Here is an 18,316-nt window from a genome sequence, read left to right as displayed (position 1 = left end):
AGAAAAATATGGCGATGCCCCATAGAAGCCAATGGGCTTCTACCGCAACCCCCCGCCGCCCCGCATCGCCCCCTCACCTGTGTCCGGGCAGCACAGCGCAGTGCTGCCCGGACCCGGCGACTCTCACTGCAAAGGACAGCTCTTAACGCAAGAGCTGTCCTTTGCTATAATTATCGCATATGTTACAACATATGCGATAATTATAAATGCGATGGGCGGCGAAGGGGGGCGGAGATTCTTAGAGAATCTCCCCCTATGACACATTATGCCACATGAGTGCTGCTTCCCTACATGCTTTTTGCCAGGGGTTACCTGCTTGTTGCCATGGGGTGTTTCAATCTGGCGTCCATGGTGGGTTTGAAGCTGGTTGCGATGGTGGGTTTGAAGCTGGACACCCAGGGGGTATTTCATGCACGTTGCCTGGGGGAGGGGGTTTAGCCTGTTGAAATAGCTGACATGCAGCTCTCAGCAGAGGAGATGAGCTTCGTGTCAGCGCTGTAGGGGATGGGATGTGGCCAGAATAGCTGACTCACCACTGAGGTGAGCAGCATGTCTGCTCTTCCAGCCGCATCCCGTCTCCAGCCACTGTCAGCAGAGGAATGGACTTCAACAGCTTAGCATGGTGGAGGGGTGCACAGTGAAGCAATTTAAAATTAAAATGGGCAGTATGTGGCAACCTGCCAAACAAAGCTAGAGTAAACACTAAACATTGTAGTGCCTCAGATAGTTTCTAATCAATGCATTTTCAGCAATCTTGATTCAGCCTACACAGGGTCTAGGAAGGAGTACACTCAAAATGAGTGGGGAATTATTATTTCATATTCTTCATTGTGGTCAATTGATATGTCTTCGATAGTCTCAAGAATTAAAGGTAGTCTTGAGGTAAGATAGAACACTTGCGTTCCCTTGTGGAGAAATTACATTCCAGCACAGCATCTTTCAAAAAAATAAAGCCAATTTCTCTAATGAAGAACAGATCTGCAAAATAATGTTTTCATTAGCTAAAAAAATGTGTTTTATTTGATGCATTTCCTCTTACTTCTGCTGTGTGTCTCCATAGAACCCATACTTATTTACAGTGAAACAAAGCAGCATGTCAGGCTTAGGAATTTATACAGCAACAGCTAGAATACCATGCTGGCTGAACATGCTTTGCAGCTGCTCTACATACAGTATTTATTTATTACTGCAGTTTTGCCTTAATAGCTTTCACAAAATGACACAGTGATACATGTATTAATTAACTGGGCGTAAGTCAACAGGGATACCAGCTATGCAGCAATATCATAGGTTGTTAAAATAAATAAATAAGGAATGTGCTTCCAGAACATTGAAAATCATTTTATTGTCATGATAAAGTTCTGTGAATGAATAAGTTGAGAGATCCTGGTCTCTTGTGGTATATTACAGCAAAAAGTAAAGTGCAGCCACAGTAGGATACAGTTTTACAAACATTGCAAGATGCTCGGACAAAAGAGTATATTGTAAATTAATGCATGTTTTGGTTTCATAAAATGTACTTAATCATGGGTGTAGTTAGAACTATGTGGGAACCATAGCATGGCCCACAGTAGTTCCCTAGTTTGTTTTGAGAAACAGTCGTGCCCTAGAGCACGTTATTTACTGTATGTCACATTGTAGGGCGATTATGCAACCCAGCATCCCTAGTTCATATTATGACCTACCAGTTCATATTATGTCACATTGCAGGGATGTAGTTTAAATGCCGACAGTTGGGATCCTGGTGGTCAGGATGCTGACGCCAAGATCCTGACATTACCTCCAGCCAGATTCCCTGTGCACAGGGTGTATTCTCTTTTGCCGACCCTAGAGAGTGAATACAACCTTGTGGTGAGCAAAGTGAGCCAGTGTGCATGCAGCGTGTCAAGTGCAGAGAGCCCACAAAGGGCATTGTTGTTCACACCCATCATACTAATCATACTGTCACCCCGTTACAGTGCCCCACCCCAATTCATATTTTGCCACACTAGTTCCTCCGCATTATATTGTGCCACATTACTATGCCTACAATTCATATTCTACAACATTATAGTGCCTCCACTTCATATTCTGCCAAATACAGTGCCACCAATTCATATCATGTAGCATAATAATGCCCTCCAGTTCAATTTATACCACATTACAGAAAATGTACAGGTCTAGGGGCATAACTAGATATATTGTAGGTCCCAAAGTAAGTGTTTGTAAGAGCCCTTATGTAGCACCCTATGGTGTATATAACCTCCATAACTATTACAGTGCAGGTAGGCCCCTCTCAAGTCTGGTCCCCATAGCAGCTGCATTCAGAGCCGCCCTGGACAATTAGATGCCCTAGGCAAGATTTTGTCTGGAGCCCCCCTCAGTTTTCCTCACTGGAAGCGGGATGTTCTAATTATAAAATGCATCCTTACACTGTTTTTGGACGCATTTCCATTATGTACTAAGGCCCCATAGAAGCCTATTGGGTTATTTTCAAAACCTTCAAAGATATTCCATTGGATCCCCCCTAGCATCCATCACATCTGTCATGTCCTTCTGCATATGTGCAAATGGGGGGATGCAGTGGGTGACAGTGGGAGAGACAGGCGGTGTCTGGTAGAGGGTGACAGATAGTGGGTGACAAGGAGGGAGAAGGGTGAGGGTGACAGGGAGATAGCGAGTGAAATATTGGTTGACAGTGATAGTGGGTAACAAGGAGATAGTGAGGATGTAGCTGGTGGGTGATAGGGAGATAGTGAGGGACAGGGAAATAGAGGGATATGGAGATAGTCAGTTAGTGATAAGGAGATAGTGGGTGATAAAATAGTGAGTGACATGGGATTGTGGATGATGTAGTTAGATGGTGATGTAGCTGGTGGGTGATGGAGATAGTTGGAGACAGGGAGATAGAGGGTCATGGAGATAGGTGATGGAGATAGGTGATGGAGATAGTGGGTGACGGAGATATTTGCGTATGTAGCTTTTGGGCAACAGAGATAGTGGGTGACAGGGAGGCAGTGTGTGATGGAAATAGTGGTCGACAGGCAGATAAGTGGGTAATTTAGGTAGTGTGAGAAAGGGACACTGTGGGTGAAAGAGATAGTGGACGACATGGACATAGTGGGTGATGTAGCTAGTGGGTGACGGAGATAGTATGTTACAGAGAGATAGTGGGTGATGTAGATAGTGGATGATGGAAATACAGTAGTGGGTGATTTAGCTAGTGTGTGACAGGGAGATAGTGAGTGATAAAGCTAGTTAGTGACAGAGAAAGCGGTTGAAAGTGGGTGACAGGGACATAACGGGTGAGGTAGCTAGTGAGTGACAGGAATAAAGAAACAGGAAGGTATTGGGTGACAGACTGGGGAGGTATTGGATGAAAGCTCTGAGTTGGGACATTGAGAACCATAAGTATACTTACCCAGTCAGGGTGAGATGGGCTTGCTCTCTCTGCAGGCAGGGGCAGGGCTCAGCTGTCTGTGTATCCGCGTCCGCCTGGCCATGATCTCCGGCGGCACCGCCTCTCCAGCAGAGCAGACGGAGTCCCAGTCAGTCATCCAGGAAGCAGAGGGGAGGAGCCGGGGAAAGATGAGAGGGAAGCCCCACCTGCTCCTCCTCCTGTCCGCCGCCGGGCAGTGGAACACAGCGGCACTGGCAGCAGCATCATTAATCTGTGTCTCACTGATGCCCTTGGTGCAGCGTGGCCACGGAGGTGTATGAGTCTGTTTGACTCATTCACTAAAGCTGCATTCTGAAGGCAGGTTGGGGCTTCTGAACTCTGTGACCGGCTGGGGACAGTGACTCTGATAGAAGGGGTGGGTGCTGCTACACAACGGGCTCTATTCCTGTCAAGCAGCGGATCGGCAGCAGTCAGTAGCAGCGACTTTTTCTTGCAGGCATGAGGCTGCTGGAGCCGATGCTGCGTATATAAGCCTGAACAGACGCCCTAGGTATTTGCAGACACCCTAGGCAAATGTCTATGTTGCCTATGCCTAGGGCCAGCTCTGTATGTTCATGAGCTTACAGTATTTACTAGGATAGTCTGTTTTTTAACCACTGCACTGATAGGTTACATTTTGAAGCAGGCAAAGATAAGACTTTTCAGCTATTTTAAAATATAAGATTGTAAACTGTATCCAATTATTTAAATCCCTACATGAACATTTTCATTTCAGCTATTACTGCATTTTTCTTATTATTCACCCTCCATGAATAAAGTCTGTATTTGATGGTTTGTAGTGATTTTGTGCGGCTATAATACATTCACAACTGCCTGCTGTCATATGAGATGCAAATGTGCCAAGATGCTGTGTAAAGACAAAAAACCCTTGACTGTTAATTATTAAAAACCATAGTGGCACAGCAAATAAACACCCTGAGGAAGATGTAGTAGTGGGGCTGAAAATGGATTAGTAGTAGATGTAGTATTTATTATTATTTTTTGTATTGCAGAAAGAATTGCTCAATGGTCATGTATTTATGGCATCACTCCATATACACATACTGTGTGTGTGTGTGTGTGTGTGTGTGTGTGTGTGTGTATATGTATATATGTGTATATGTGTGTATATATATATATATATATATATATATATATATATATATATACAATCTCTGTATCTTTTTTCAGAGTTCAATATAAATAATACTGTATTTGCAATTTATTTAAATAGGAGCAGCAAGAGAGTGCAAAAAAGCATGCTGAGGATCTCCGAGTGCTGTATCAGAAGCTGGACCTGCATTCAGACGCCTCCGTTAGCAAGTTTAAGGAGGCTGCCTTGGTTTGTAGTTTATTTATTTTTTTCCCTCTGTCGTACTACACAACCCAGCATGCATACCTGTAAATAACATTTCTAGTAATCCTTCCATTGTTACAGCTGGGCACAAACTCCTACAGTGCTTTTGTTTAGTCCAGTAATGGAATATTTAAACCTAGGGATGATTTGGCTACCTGTATGAAGTTGGTTAGTTCTATCTGGTAGGGTGGTGACCTGTTTTTTTTTTTTTCTCCAATTACACAATTCTAATCACTAGTATTTGCATATTAATTATGTTCAATTAGTTGCATATTGTAAATATGAACAACAGCGAGGATTACCTGAAACAAAGTGTAATGGAGAATTTGAAGGTTCGTAATATGGTTTGGCCCTTTGGTAATTAATTAATAGTGCTATCATTCCACTGATACCTATAATTGACCTGAGTGCTTAAAGAATATTTCTCTATAGTTCCTTTAGGGAATAGAATTTTTGGTACTTGTGTATTATCACGGCACCCACTAAGCTATTTGCTTAGTGGACTATTCTGCATAGGGAAATCACATCATATCGCATCGCATGGGCCATTGTTAGTGCCGATGCGATCCGATTTTCCTATGTAATGTATTCAGTGCTCTTTTATTTATAATGTATAGGGTGTACAATGCCATTAGGTATACAATAATGACATACAATGAGGTTTTAGGCACCCCCACACTATCCACGCCACCCCGAAGCGTGGTGAGCGGCGGCGGAACACGTCCTACGACCTTTTCATACCCCTACAATCCATGTCGGCGTGGAGCTGATTTTATATAGTCTGGTGAGTGCAGCCAGCCACCGAGCCCGAAGCGTGGTGAGGGGACGCGGAATACATGTAAAGTAATCCGCGTTCTCTCGCGGGGCTCGCTGCGCTCCCAACGCTTCGGGCTCAGTGGCTCGCTGCGCTCGCCGCACTATATAAAATCAACTCCACGCTGACGTGGATAGTAGGGGTATGAAAAGGAATGGAGGCTTCGAGGTCGCTTGGATAGTGGGTGGGGGGGTGTGCCTAAAACCTCATTGCATTTCATATAATGATATAATTGTATAGGTAATGTAATGGCATCGTACAACATATATGCGGGAGATGTGATGCGGCAGGGACGTGCAGTCAGGGGAGGCAGGTGAGGCAGTGCCCCACCTGTCATTAATGAGCAACATGATAAAATGATACATAGAAAATACTTATGACACATAATGTGTCATAAGTACAGTTTATGCTGTATATTATTATAATCATTTCACCCCATTTTCTTTTTTTTAAATGGTTTAGGAGGCACCAAGTGCGGTGCCTCCCGCTGGCAATGTAAAAGTACAGAAATAGGGGGCGGGAAGTGAGCGGGGCCAAGCACCGGGCTGTCAAAGCCCATTGAAAAAAGGTGTATAAGCGGCACCTCGAGCAGCGCCTCAGTGACAGGGACATGCTTTCTGCCTACATGAAAGTACGCCCCTATCACTGAGACAGATGTGATTGGGCAATCATATAGGCAGAAATCGCATGTCTCTGTCACTGGGGCACTTCCAATGCCATTTCTACAGGCAGGTGGTGACACTGGCTCTTACAACTGTGCCTACTCTCCTTCCTACCCTCACCTTCCGTTACAGCTCCGCAGCGCTTCTTACTGTATGTCCATAAGCAGGGAGACCACGGAAGCCTGCTGGGAGCAGCTATGATGTACTGCTCCGTGCTCCCGGCTTCCTTGTCTGCGTGTCTGCGCGCCGTGTGACTGCAGTGCACTCAGCTGACTCTGCCTTCTACACTAGAGGAACAGAGCTCAACGTGCTGGTGCCTGCAATTAAACACCAAAGGTATTTAGGTGCTAGGTGGTGCGTGGGTGGGTACAAGGTATATTAGATATATATAGTAATAAATAAGGGGAGTATGGTGGTCCGGTGGATGGGGGGGGGGGGGTGGTGTTTGTATATAGAGTATATAACGTGTGTATTGGGGAATGATAGGTATATGATATAGTATTCCAAGAGTGTGGGGGTAGTAGGTATACTAGTATATTAGGAGTGTGTGTGAGGTGTGATACTGTAAGTATTTAGGATGCAACGTGTGTGTGGGGATAGTAATTAATGTATATATAAGGTGTGGGGGAGGTGGGGTGATAGGGATAAACTATAAAGGGGTGTGTGGGGTGATAGACATTTAAGTATGGTGTTATAGGCATAAAGCAAATAAGGGGTGTGGGTGTTTAAAGGTTGTGTGTGTGTGTGTGTGTATTGCAATATTGGTAAATGTGAAAGCAGCGCTGATGAGCTCTGTCGGGAGCTCATCACCCAGCGTATGTGTTGCTTCTGCGCTGAAGCAACCTGGACCCAGCACTACCCACAGAGCTCATCAGCGCTGGCTCCAACAAGCCGGTGCCTCACTAACCACTAACCTCACAGCACGTCACTGTGATGCGGTCCCCCGGGGCTAAGAGAGCAGTGAATAAATGACATAGGAAAATCGGATCCCATTGCATCGCACGACCGTTACAATGGCCCATGCGATGCGATTTTCCTACGGTGCCGTACGTAAGAAACTTGGGCGCTGTGATGATATACAAAGTACCAAATTTTTTTTATGAATGGCAATCCACAGCAATAGTATGCTGGACTCTTGGAAAACATATTGCATATTTCTTACTCTCCCTGCCACATAAACCACAATGAAATGATTATCTATGCTTAACCTAATTGCCTTTTTTAGTTATGTTTTAAGATTTACCAGTCAGTAAGGCTTAGGTTTATACCACAATGATGCTTTTGCAGCTAGTAAAATTAATTTCAGTTTAATTACTTATTTTGCAGTGAAATATGTCTCCAAATCATGGCTGCTGTTGATATTATAGCTACCCTTAGTTTCACAGGTGTGTACAACAGACAAGTTGACCCCATCCCTCCAGCTTTTATTTCTACAAGATTGCAAGAAGTAGTTTTTTGGGTTGGCACTTGTTGTTTCAGATAGTTAGGATATGCAATATCATCTACTATTGAGCCATAGCTTTGTATTCCTTTTGTATCATGTATTATGGTGCATGTTCACCTAGTTTATGTATACATCATCACAAGTATACCTTTATTTTTTTTTAGCCAAATATTTCCAAATGGGTTATGGATCATGGGGTTGACTTGTAGCTAGGCCAACTCCAAAAGGTCAATGTGTAAAAGATCGACATAAGAAAAAGGTTGACATTAGTTTTTTAATTTTTTGGGGTCAAGTTGAAGAGGGATACTGTCAATGGGTCACCAGCAAGTTATTTGACAGTCATTAGGTCGACACCACTAGGTCGACATGGGTTAGGTCGACATGACTTTAGGTGGACAGGGTCATTAGGTCGAGAATAAAATAGTGTGCCCAAAGCATAGCAAGCACAGCGAGCCATGTGAGGGGACGCGGTGGTACGTTTCGATGTCAATGCGACATGTGCCAACTGGCGGTATTTCATGCCCTACCATCCACTATGGCGTGGGGGGAGAATAAAATAGTGTGCCAAGCGTAGCGAGTGCAGCGGTACGTTTTAGTGTTTATGTTAAATGTCTCGACATAAGGGTAAAAAATAGGTACTTATGTAGTACCAGGGCGCCCAATTTACATATTTACATAATACTGGGTACTTGTTTCCTAGCACGGCCACAAATCTTGGCCATCGGGGGTAATTTTAGTGGCCTGCGACGCGACCGACGCGATGCCCCCGATTTTTCCATTGAAAACAGTGAAAAATCGGGTCGGTCGCGTCGTGTGCGCCTAAAAATGCTTAAATGGTCCACCCGCGATGGCCGCGATTTCCCCATAGGGAACAATGTTAAATGCCTCAATTTACCCGCGATGACCCCGATTTTCCATAGGAAACAATGTTAAATGGGTCAATTTACCCAAATCATCATAGGGAAGAATGGTAAATGGGCCAGAAAGCCCAAAAAACCCCCCTGACCAGTGAAATGTCCCCCCAAAAGTAGTTTACGCCACCCCGCGATGAACGTGAACCCGAAGCGTGGCGAGCGCAGCGAGTCCGCGAGGGGCGGCGGTACGCGTCCTCCGACCTTTTCATACCCCCACTATCCACTAGGGTGTGGAGTGAGAATAGAATAGTGTGGCGAGCCACCGAGCCCGAAGCGTGGCGAGCGCACGCGGATACCTTCACAGGTAAACGCGTCCCTTCGCAGGCTTCACAGGTATCCGCGTCCCCTCGCGGGGCTCGCTGCGCTCGCCACACTATTCTATTCTCACTCCACGCCCTAGTGGATAGTGGGGGTATGAAAAGGTCGGAGGACGCGTACCGCCGCCCCTCGCGGGCTCGCTGCGCTCGCCACGCTTCGGGTTCACGTTGATCATGTGGTGGCGTAAAATACTTTTGGGGGGACATTTCAATGTTCAGGGGTGTTTTTGGCCCATTTACCATTGTTCCTATGATAATTTGGGTAAATTGAGCCATTTCACATTGTTTCCTATGGGAAATCGTGGTCATCGCAGGTAAATTGAGGCATTTTACATTGTTCTCTATGGGGGCATCGCGTCTGGCCCATCGCACCCGATTTTTTTGCGCATGCAATGGCCGCGATGGCCCCGATTTTACCCCGATGACCGCGATTATGATCGTTGTGGCAGTGCTAGGAAACAAGTACCTAATACTGAAATTCTAACCTTCCATCCCCCGAACATCCCCTCTTCTCCCACTAGCGCCATCAGCATTAGTGAAACCGAGATCACCTCCACCGACCAAACGCGCTGGCCTCGATGTCGTCATTGACTCCTCCCTCTCTTTCACCCCCCACATTCGTGCTCTCTCACAGTCTTGCCGCTTTCACCTCCGCAACATCTCACGCATCAGACCATTCCTCTCCACTGACGCGACCAAAATTCTCATTCACTCTCTTGTCATCTCCCACCTTGACTACTGCAACATCCTTCTCTCCGGGCTACCTCTCGCCCGCCTTGCCCCTCTCCAATCCATTCTTAGCTCCGCTGCTAGGCTCATCTTCCTCTCCCAACGCTCTTCCTCTGGCTCCCCCCCCCTGTCTATCTCTTCACTGGCTCCCCATTCCTTTCCAAGTTCTCTTTAAACTCCTCACCACCACCTACAAGGCTCTCTCCTCCTCAACCACTCCTTACCTCTCTCCACTGATCTCTATCCACACTCCCTCCTGTCCTCTTTTCTCCGCCGCCGCCTAACCTCTCACCTAATCACCTCCTCCCACTCCCGTGACTTCTCGCGCTGCTCCCCTGCACTGGAACAAGCGCTCCCTCAAAACCCACTTCTTTCGACTAGCCTATCCCTCCTTCTCCTAACCTCTTTCGCTCATCCTATCCTGCCTACCCTACCCCTCCATCTGTTCCCATCCGTTCCTACTTATCCTATTGTTTTTCGTTCGTCCACCCACCTCCTTTTAGTCTGTTAACTCTTATGAGTAGGGCCCTCCTTCCTCATGTACTCATCCTACCTCTTTACCTCACCAGTGCTCCTGCCCTGTTCTTCCCTTTCTCTACTTCCTCTTCAGTCTCCTCGACAATTTCGACACCTACTTCAGAACTGATGCTGATTTTAGCTCTACCAGCTATACCCCTATTTATGCTGTATTTTATCAACACACCCTGTACGTTACCTTGTGCCTTATAAATAAACAAACTACTACTACGCTTTGCGATCTCAGTAGTTACTATGGATGGAATATGGATGGACGTTTGTTAGTTACCATAGCTGTGCTTTCAGAATAAGCTTAAGCTACGGAAATAGCGTAGTCAGTCAGAACTTGCGTGAGTGTTCCCGGTCCTTGTCATAATCATTCTGAGGTGAATAACTGATAGTGAGTGCTCAGAACGTGACAGAGGTGACAGTCACGGGAGGTGAACGACTCACCATGTTCACCTTGCCTAATACAGAGGAGGAGGCTGTGAAGTTTTTTCAGCAACACCAGTTGCTGCCGGTCACACACAATTGTGTGAATGGCCATCCGATGCGGCTATCGCTGAAGGAGAGCATGTGGCACTGCCACATTAAGGCCTGCTGCAAAAAGGTCAGTCTGAGAGCGGCGCACTGATTCCCGGGGTTTATCTATTCGTTGGCGGAGGAGATGACCAGTGTGCTGTACAGTGAACATGAACTGCACATGTCCATCAAAACCACCGTGCAGAACAACAGCTTGATGAGGGAGGCATGTGCAATGGATTTACTTTCCCAGCCCCAGAGGCAAATTGTTGGTAGTGGCATGGTGGTGGAGGTAGATGAAAGCCTTTTTGTGAAGAGGAAGAATCATGTGGGGACGATGCTGCCTCAGCAATGGGTTTTCGGAGGGATCGGCTGGGAGACAGGTGCATGCTTTCTGACTGCAGTTCAAAATAGAGATGCCAGTACGTTGATGGCCGCAATCAACGTACATGTTGCTCCTGGATCTATAATATACTCAGATTGCTGGAGAGCATATATTATAGAACAGCTACAGCAGGCAGGTTATGATCATGCAAATATGAACCATCGCAGTAGTGCTGTGTGCGCCTTCGCATCGGCAAGAGTCGGGACCACTGCACTGATGTCTGGGGCGGAGTCAGGCAGCGGTGGCCATCGGCAGCAGTGGCGGCGCGACTGGGGTGAGTGCGGCGGGCCGGACCTACGCGGCTCGCGAGCCGTATCTGGCCCGCGGGCCGCCATTTGCCCACCTCTGCTCTATATATATATATATATATATATATATATATATATATATATATATATATATATATATATATATATATACCAGTGAGGTGGGCGGCACTCAATCAGTCTCAGACTCCAACTTGTAATAAAACAGCCTTTATTCATCCAACGGCGTTTCGAGGTAACAACCCCCGTTTTCAAGGTCTGTCCTTGAAAACGGGGGTTGTTACCTCGAAACGCCGTTGGATGAATAAAGGCTGTTTTATTACAAGTTGGAGTCTGAGACTGATTGAGTGCCGCCCACCTCACTGGTATGTTGCCCCCACAAAGGGTTTTGGAAGGCACCACAGCATTTATTACTGATTGAAGGGAGTGCCGTATCCCATATTGCTATATATATATATATAAACATGTAAATATATAAACATGTCTACTTTTTCACTGTCGACCTTACCCATGTCGACCTAATGACCCTGTCGACCTAGACACATGTCGACCTAAATGCATGTCGACCTAATGGTGTTGATTTAATGACTGTCTAACAACTTGCTGGTGACTAACTGATCCACACCGTTGTAGATTGGAGCACATTGACTACTGAGTAGTGTTCCAAGTAATGAACATCATAAAAATCAAACAAAACATCAGAACTGTAAAATATATTTGTATTTACAATAAGTACATGTCAGCAAAGATATATACAAAGCCATTTATACAATGAAACTGGTATCTCTGTCCAGACGTGATAAGTAATAATGAAATAAAGTCTCAAAAATCTCTTACCGCTCCATTAGCTCTGTATACTTCTGAGGTGAACCTTTAAACAGATGTGCTGAATGGAGCTGATGAGTATGAATACAGCCCAGTCTTGCCCTGGCGAACAACAAGAGCTGGTTTTAGAGACATTTCCTGGAACATGTGTGTCTGTTAGAGATTTATCACCGCATCACCCTATATAAAAATGTTGTACCTGCGGATGCTTCTTTTATGAACTGTTGGTCCCTTGGTACTAATATTGGCTGCTTTTTAATTAGGCCTGTTGGATTTTCCATTATCTATTATGCTAATGTCGAAATCTTGTCTCTTTTCTGATTTGTAACGCATTTCCACGTTCTGCTTTGTAAAAGTAATTTCTCATGTCTTGTAAGCGAGTGTGAGAAGCGTGAATTGGATTCTGAAAGAAAATGGAAGAAGATGTTACCCTTTTGTGGGTGTAGTCAGTTTGGTAAGGAAGATGAGCCTGACTGCAGCATTGAGGATAGATTGAAGTGGAGAGAGGCATTTGTCAAGGATGCAATGTTAGAGGAGATTACAGATTTGGGTGGGATCACGGGATTTGGGCCCAAAATAACCTGGATTTCAATCCCAGGTTTGGAGTTTCTAATCCTGGGATTTCGGAATTAGACTGCTCATTTTTTTATTTTAAATTCGTGAAGCCAATCCCGGGAATCGTGGAAATTAGCATTTTTCAATCCCGAAACCCAGAATTGAAAAAAATGCCCCTGGATTGGAATACCTTATCAGCATAAAGTTTATATTAAAAGTAAAAAGAGTTAATGAGTTCACCTTAAGAGGGATGTATAGAGAAAGAAAAGGTGACCACTTACAATAGATCCTTTTGTGTGTGGGGGGGGGGGGGGGGATGATGATGATGATGATGATGTTTAACAATGTGAACTAACACTGTTGCTGCATTATTTTATAGGACTTGATGAAAAAACCTACTTTACAAATCCCATCAAGTGAGCAGCTAATGCGTTTAGCAGAAATGGAACAGACTGTCATGGAACAAGACAACTCGCTGGCTACACTTTCCAACAAACTAAAGAATGTCACATCACAACTGGACAGGGAGAAGCAATTACATGTGGCAACAATAAATGAGCTAGAAACCAGCAAAGCCAGGTAGAACCAAGTATTTACCTTTTTAATGTTGTGTGCCTTGCATTTGATGATCTGCAAAGAATTAATTGATTATAATCTTTAAAGTATGCAGTTCACATACTGGCTGTGGGGAACCTGGCAGTCAGAATACTGTTGCAGGAATCCTGACTTGCAGCCAGAAGACCTGCGTTGAAATCTGCAGGGAGAGTAGCTAGGCTATTGGTTAGGAGGTTTAGGCACAAATACGTAGGGCTAGGGTGCAGGGGGATTAAGGCTTTAGGAAGGGCCAGGTTGTGGAATGGTGGGGGAAGGTAAATGTATTCATGGGGCCCCTGTCTGGATTCCCTCTATTGGATGCCAGCATTGGTATTCCTGCATCCCACCTGCTAGTCATTTGTATGTATTCTGGTCAGGGTTCAACGATCAACCGGCATTTCAGCTGCTCAGACTTTTGCTTTCCGCACATTAGTCCCTGTGTTAATTCCAGCGACTCTAAGCAGGGGTATATCCACTAATCCTGCACCATTGCCTGCAAAACCTTTAGTCTGTGCCTTTCTAATCTGCACTCTGGAGCTGCAAGTCATTTACTTTGCAATGACAAAATTTGAGTAAATTCTCATGGGCTGCCTGGTCCAGATCCAGTTGGAGAATGGCATTTGACAGCGATCAAGAGGGGGCGTCGGGGCCATGACTTTCTCAACAAGAATGCGGAAGGGGGCATGGTCACTCAGAGGCCTTCTCCCAATTGGTTTTGTAGTGTGATTTGCTGTAGCTGGACCTCATAACCTGGTTTTGCCCAGACTAGGAAACCATGCTCTCTCTCTCTTTTTTTTTTTTTTTTAACCAATGTAGCCATGAGTTGTCAAACAAATCCAATCTCAATGGATACCAGTGATTTAAGGATTGCCCCAGACGTCCTAGTACTGTATAACAATATTCTCAAACTAGAGGTGTGTCCAAGTTGGAGCCTTCCCAATTTTTACATCTGTTGCAACGAGGTCCTTTTCTACTCTAGAACCTTTCTTGACTGAATTTAATGATGTAGCTATTGAAGCCACTATGTTAAAGTTTTTTTTTTTTTTTCTAATGTACAGACCATATGGTGAGCCAGGAAACCAGTTTCTGTTGGAAACTACCATAGAGTGTGAAGGATTTTCATTCTGTGCTGTGAATGCAAAACTTTCCATATTCTTTTTGTCTTTGCCAATTGCCGCTTTCCTTTACGGTGGTTTTGAAACCGAGCTCAGAACAAGACTGATGGAGTGACAGGTTGACCACTGTTGGTTGACCTAGACCACGTAAATCTTTTGCATGTGAAGACCAATAGTGGTCAACCTATTGACCTTCGACCTAGATACTTTCATCCTATCGACTGGCTACCGGTTGAAAGACAGGGGACAGGAGGTTAGAGTGAAGCACTTATGGGACCCCTTGTTAATTGAATCTTATTAACCCCTTCCCGACATTTGACGTACATTTACGTCATGGTCGGGATGTACTTCCCGACACATGGCATAAATGTACGTCATGCCATTTAACTGTCACCGCGTCTATAGACGCGGTGACAGAGGGACGATGTCTGCTGTCCCTGACAGCAGACATCTTCCCTCATTGCCCAGGGGGGTCAGCGATGCCCCCGCCCATCGCCGATCGCTGTGATTGGCTGTTCAATGTGAACAGCCAATTACAGTGTTTTCTGTGTACCGGCGAATAACGTTCGCCGGTGACACAGGGATCGGTGGTGATTGGTGCTGATCAGCATTTTTGGCACAGGGCTGATCTGATTTTTTTTTTTTTATCAAATTTCTGTTGCCTTTGCCTCATCAGCAGTTTTTTTAAATTTTTTTTTTTTTTGGAGACTGCTGTGGGTTTTTTTTTTTTAAATTGTTTTTACACCCACGGTGCTTTTGTGGGTGTCCTGTGCCCGCTGAGCGCTGATCAGTGACGGACGTTACTGACCAACATCTGTGCTCAATTTTTGGCGCAGGAGCTTTTTTTTTTTCTTTTAACTTACACGTGTTAAAGCACTACATACACACTACATACCCCCCGTGTTGAAATAAAGTTTGTACCCCCCCTACACTATACACTACACTTAAAAATAATAAAAATGTCCCAATCATCGCAAAGACTGTTTTCAGCGGAGGAGGCATATGCCCTTCTTGCCTCTGACACGGACACAGCCAGTGAAGTAAGCGACGAATTGGCATTTGTCTTAAGCTCCTCTTCCTCCTCTAGTGATGAGGGACCCCCTCAAAGACGCCCCTGTAGAGCAGCTGAGACCCCCCCCCCCCCCAATGATTGATCTTGTATGTACCCCACCACCAGACAATTTTGAGCCCCAGGTTCCTAAATTTTTGGCCAACCCAGGAATCCAATTCGATAGTACAGGCCTCAAAGAAATTGACTTTTTCAAAGTCTTTTTCTCTGATGATTTTATAAATTTAATGGTGGACCAAAGTAATTTATATGCCCAGCAGTTTATTGCCCAAAACCCCACGTCATCATTTGCTAGGTGGACCCCTGTAGATGCAGTAGAGATTATGACGTTTTGGGGTCTGGTGTTACATATGGGCATAGTTAAAAAGCCAGAAATTAGGCAATATTGGAGTACAGATGTTCTGTACAGCACCCCACTTCATCGTATGGCCATGACCCGGACTCGTTTTGAGACGATCCTTAAATTTTTGCATTACAACGATAATGCACAGTGCCCACCCAGAGATGATCCCACCTTTGACCGGCTATTTAAAGTCAGGCCGGTCATTGATCATTTCAGCGCCAAATTTGCTGAGATGTACATCCCCCAAAAATTCATTTGTGTAGACGAGTCACTTATACATTTTAAAAGAAGGGTTAAATTCCGCCAGTACCTTCCCAATAAGAGGGCAAGGTATGGCATAAAAATGTATAAGCTGTGCGAAAGTACCTCAGGGTACACCCACAGGTTTAGGGTATATGAAGGGAAGGACACAAGAATTGAACCGCCAGAATGCCCCCCCTCCCTCGTAGGTGTTAGTGGAAAGATTGTCTGGGATTTAGTGCACCCCTTCCTGGATAAGGGTTATCACCTCTATGTGGATAACTTTTACACCAGCATCCCCCTGTTTAAGGCCCTTGGTTCAAGAGGTACAGCAGCTTGCGGTACTGTGCGCAAGAACCAAAGAGGCCTCCCAAAAACGCACGTTGCCCAATTACTGAGAAAGGGTGAAAGCAGGGGAATATGCACCGAAAATATGTTGTTGGTCAAATATAAGGACAAGAGGGATGTCCTTATACTGACAACAATTCACGGAGACAGTACCACCTCCGTCCCTGTACGAGGTACCAGTACCCACACCTCAAAACCTATTTGTATCCTTGATTACAATAAGTACATGGGCGGAGTGGATCTTTCAGATCAGGTACTGAAGCCGTACAGTGCCCTGCGGAAAACTAAAATCTGGTATAAGAAGCTGGCCGTGTATATCATCCAGATGGCACTGTATAACGCTTACGTTCTATTCCGTTCTACTAGCCAGACGGGGACATTTATGCACTTTCAAGAGGAAGTCATAAAGGGCCTAATATTTGGGAACCAGCAGGCAGAGGGCCCCAGTACTTCTAGTACTGGCCCCAGTACTTCTAGTACTGGCCCCCGTATTGTATCAGGGCAGCATTTTCCTAACGAAATCCCCTCCACTGGAAAAAAGGGCAGGACACAAAAAAGGTGCAAAGTTTGCTATAAAAAGGGAATACGAAAGCAAACTATTTTCCACTGTGAAACTTGCCCCGACAAACCCGGCCTATGTATGAAGGAGTGCTTTAAAATATACCACACATCTATGGATTATTAGGTTCATTATTTCACTGTGCTTCGGGGGTCTTGCTAATGCGACATAGCACCCACCATTCATTCCACCAGAATCTGTGCTGCAAAATCCAAATATCACTCCTTCCCTTCTGAGTCCTGCCATGCACCCAAATGGTATTTTTTGGTCACATATGAGGCGTTGCCGTACTCGGGAGAAATTGGGGCACAGATTTTGGGGTGCTTTGTCTCCTTCATTCCTTGTGAAAATGAAAAATTTTGAGCCAGAACTGCATTTTTGTGTAAAAAATGTAATTTTTCATTTTCACAGCCCAGTTGTACCACAATTGGTGAAACCCCTGGGGGTTTGAAATGTGCACTATACCCCTAGATGAATTCCCTGAGGGGTGTAGTTTGCAAAATGGGGTCACTTGTGGGGGGGTTCCACTGTATTGGTGCTTCGGGGGTCTTGCTAATGCGACATAGCACCCACCATTCATTCCACCAGAATCTGTGCTGCAAAATCCAAATATCACTCCTTCCCTTATGAGTCCTGCCATTTTTTGGTCACATATAAGGCATTGCCGTACTCGGGAGAAATTGGGGCACAGATTTTGGGGTGCTTTGTCTCCTTCATTTCTTGTGAAAATGAAAAATTTTGAGCCAGAACTGCATTTTTGTGTAAAAAAATGTAATTTTTCATTTTCACAGCCCAGTTGTACCAAAATTGGTGAAACCCCTGGGGTTTGAAATGTACACTATACCCCTAGATGAATTCCCTGAGGGGTGTAGTTTGCAAAATGGGGTCACTTGTGGGGGGGGTTCCTAACTTTTAGCATCTTATGGTGCCTAGAAACCTACATGGTGCCTAAAAAATAATCTCATAAAAAGGAGGCTCCAAAATCAAGTAGGTGCTCCTTCTATTATGAAGCCTGTGGTTTGGTCAACGTGCACACTAGGGCCACATATAGGATATTTATGAAAACAAAAGAATTGGGGGAATCAATTTTTAGTCACATTTCTCTAGTAAAATCTACTGTGTTCCTTAGAAAAATGTATTAAAATTGAAAATCTGCAAAAAAAATGAAATTTTGAAATTTCACCTACACTTTGTTTTAATTCCTGTGAAACACCTAAAGGGTTAACAAACTTCCAAAATGCTGTTTTGAATACTGTGAGGGGCGCAGTTTTTGAAATGGCATCATTTATGGGGGTGTCTCACATACAAGTCCCTCAAAGTCACA

At 44.9% G+C, this 18,316-nt stretch overlaps 1 protein-coding gene across 2 annotated transcripts in view; it reads left to right on the top strand.

Moving 5' to 3' along the window:
- Positions 1-18,316, top strand: part of CEP290 (centrosomal protein 290) — a 221,073-nt gene that overhangs the window by 146,126 nt on the left and 56,631 nt on the right. For both annotated transcript variants that reach the window (XM_083182358.1, XM_083182357.1), the window contains exons 35-36: positions 4,653-4,760; positions 13,104-13,303. In XM_083182358.1, coding sequence (XP_083038484.1) covers positions 4,653-4,760; positions 13,104-13,303 — 308 coding nt within the window. The remainder of the gene's footprint in view (positions 1-4,652; positions 4,761-13,103; positions 13,304-18,316) is intronic.

The sequence above is a fragment of the Crinia signifera genome, chromosome 4, assembly GCF_055691185.1.
Source record: "Crinia signifera chromosome 4, ASM5569118v1, whole genome shotgun sequence".
In the NCBI taxonomy this organism is placed as follows: Eukaryota; Metazoa; Chordata; class Amphibia; order Anura; family Myobatrachidae; genus Crinia; species Crinia signifera.
The sequence above is the reverse complement of the archived record's forward strand: the minus strand, read 5'-3'. Positions and strand labels throughout refer to the sequence as shown.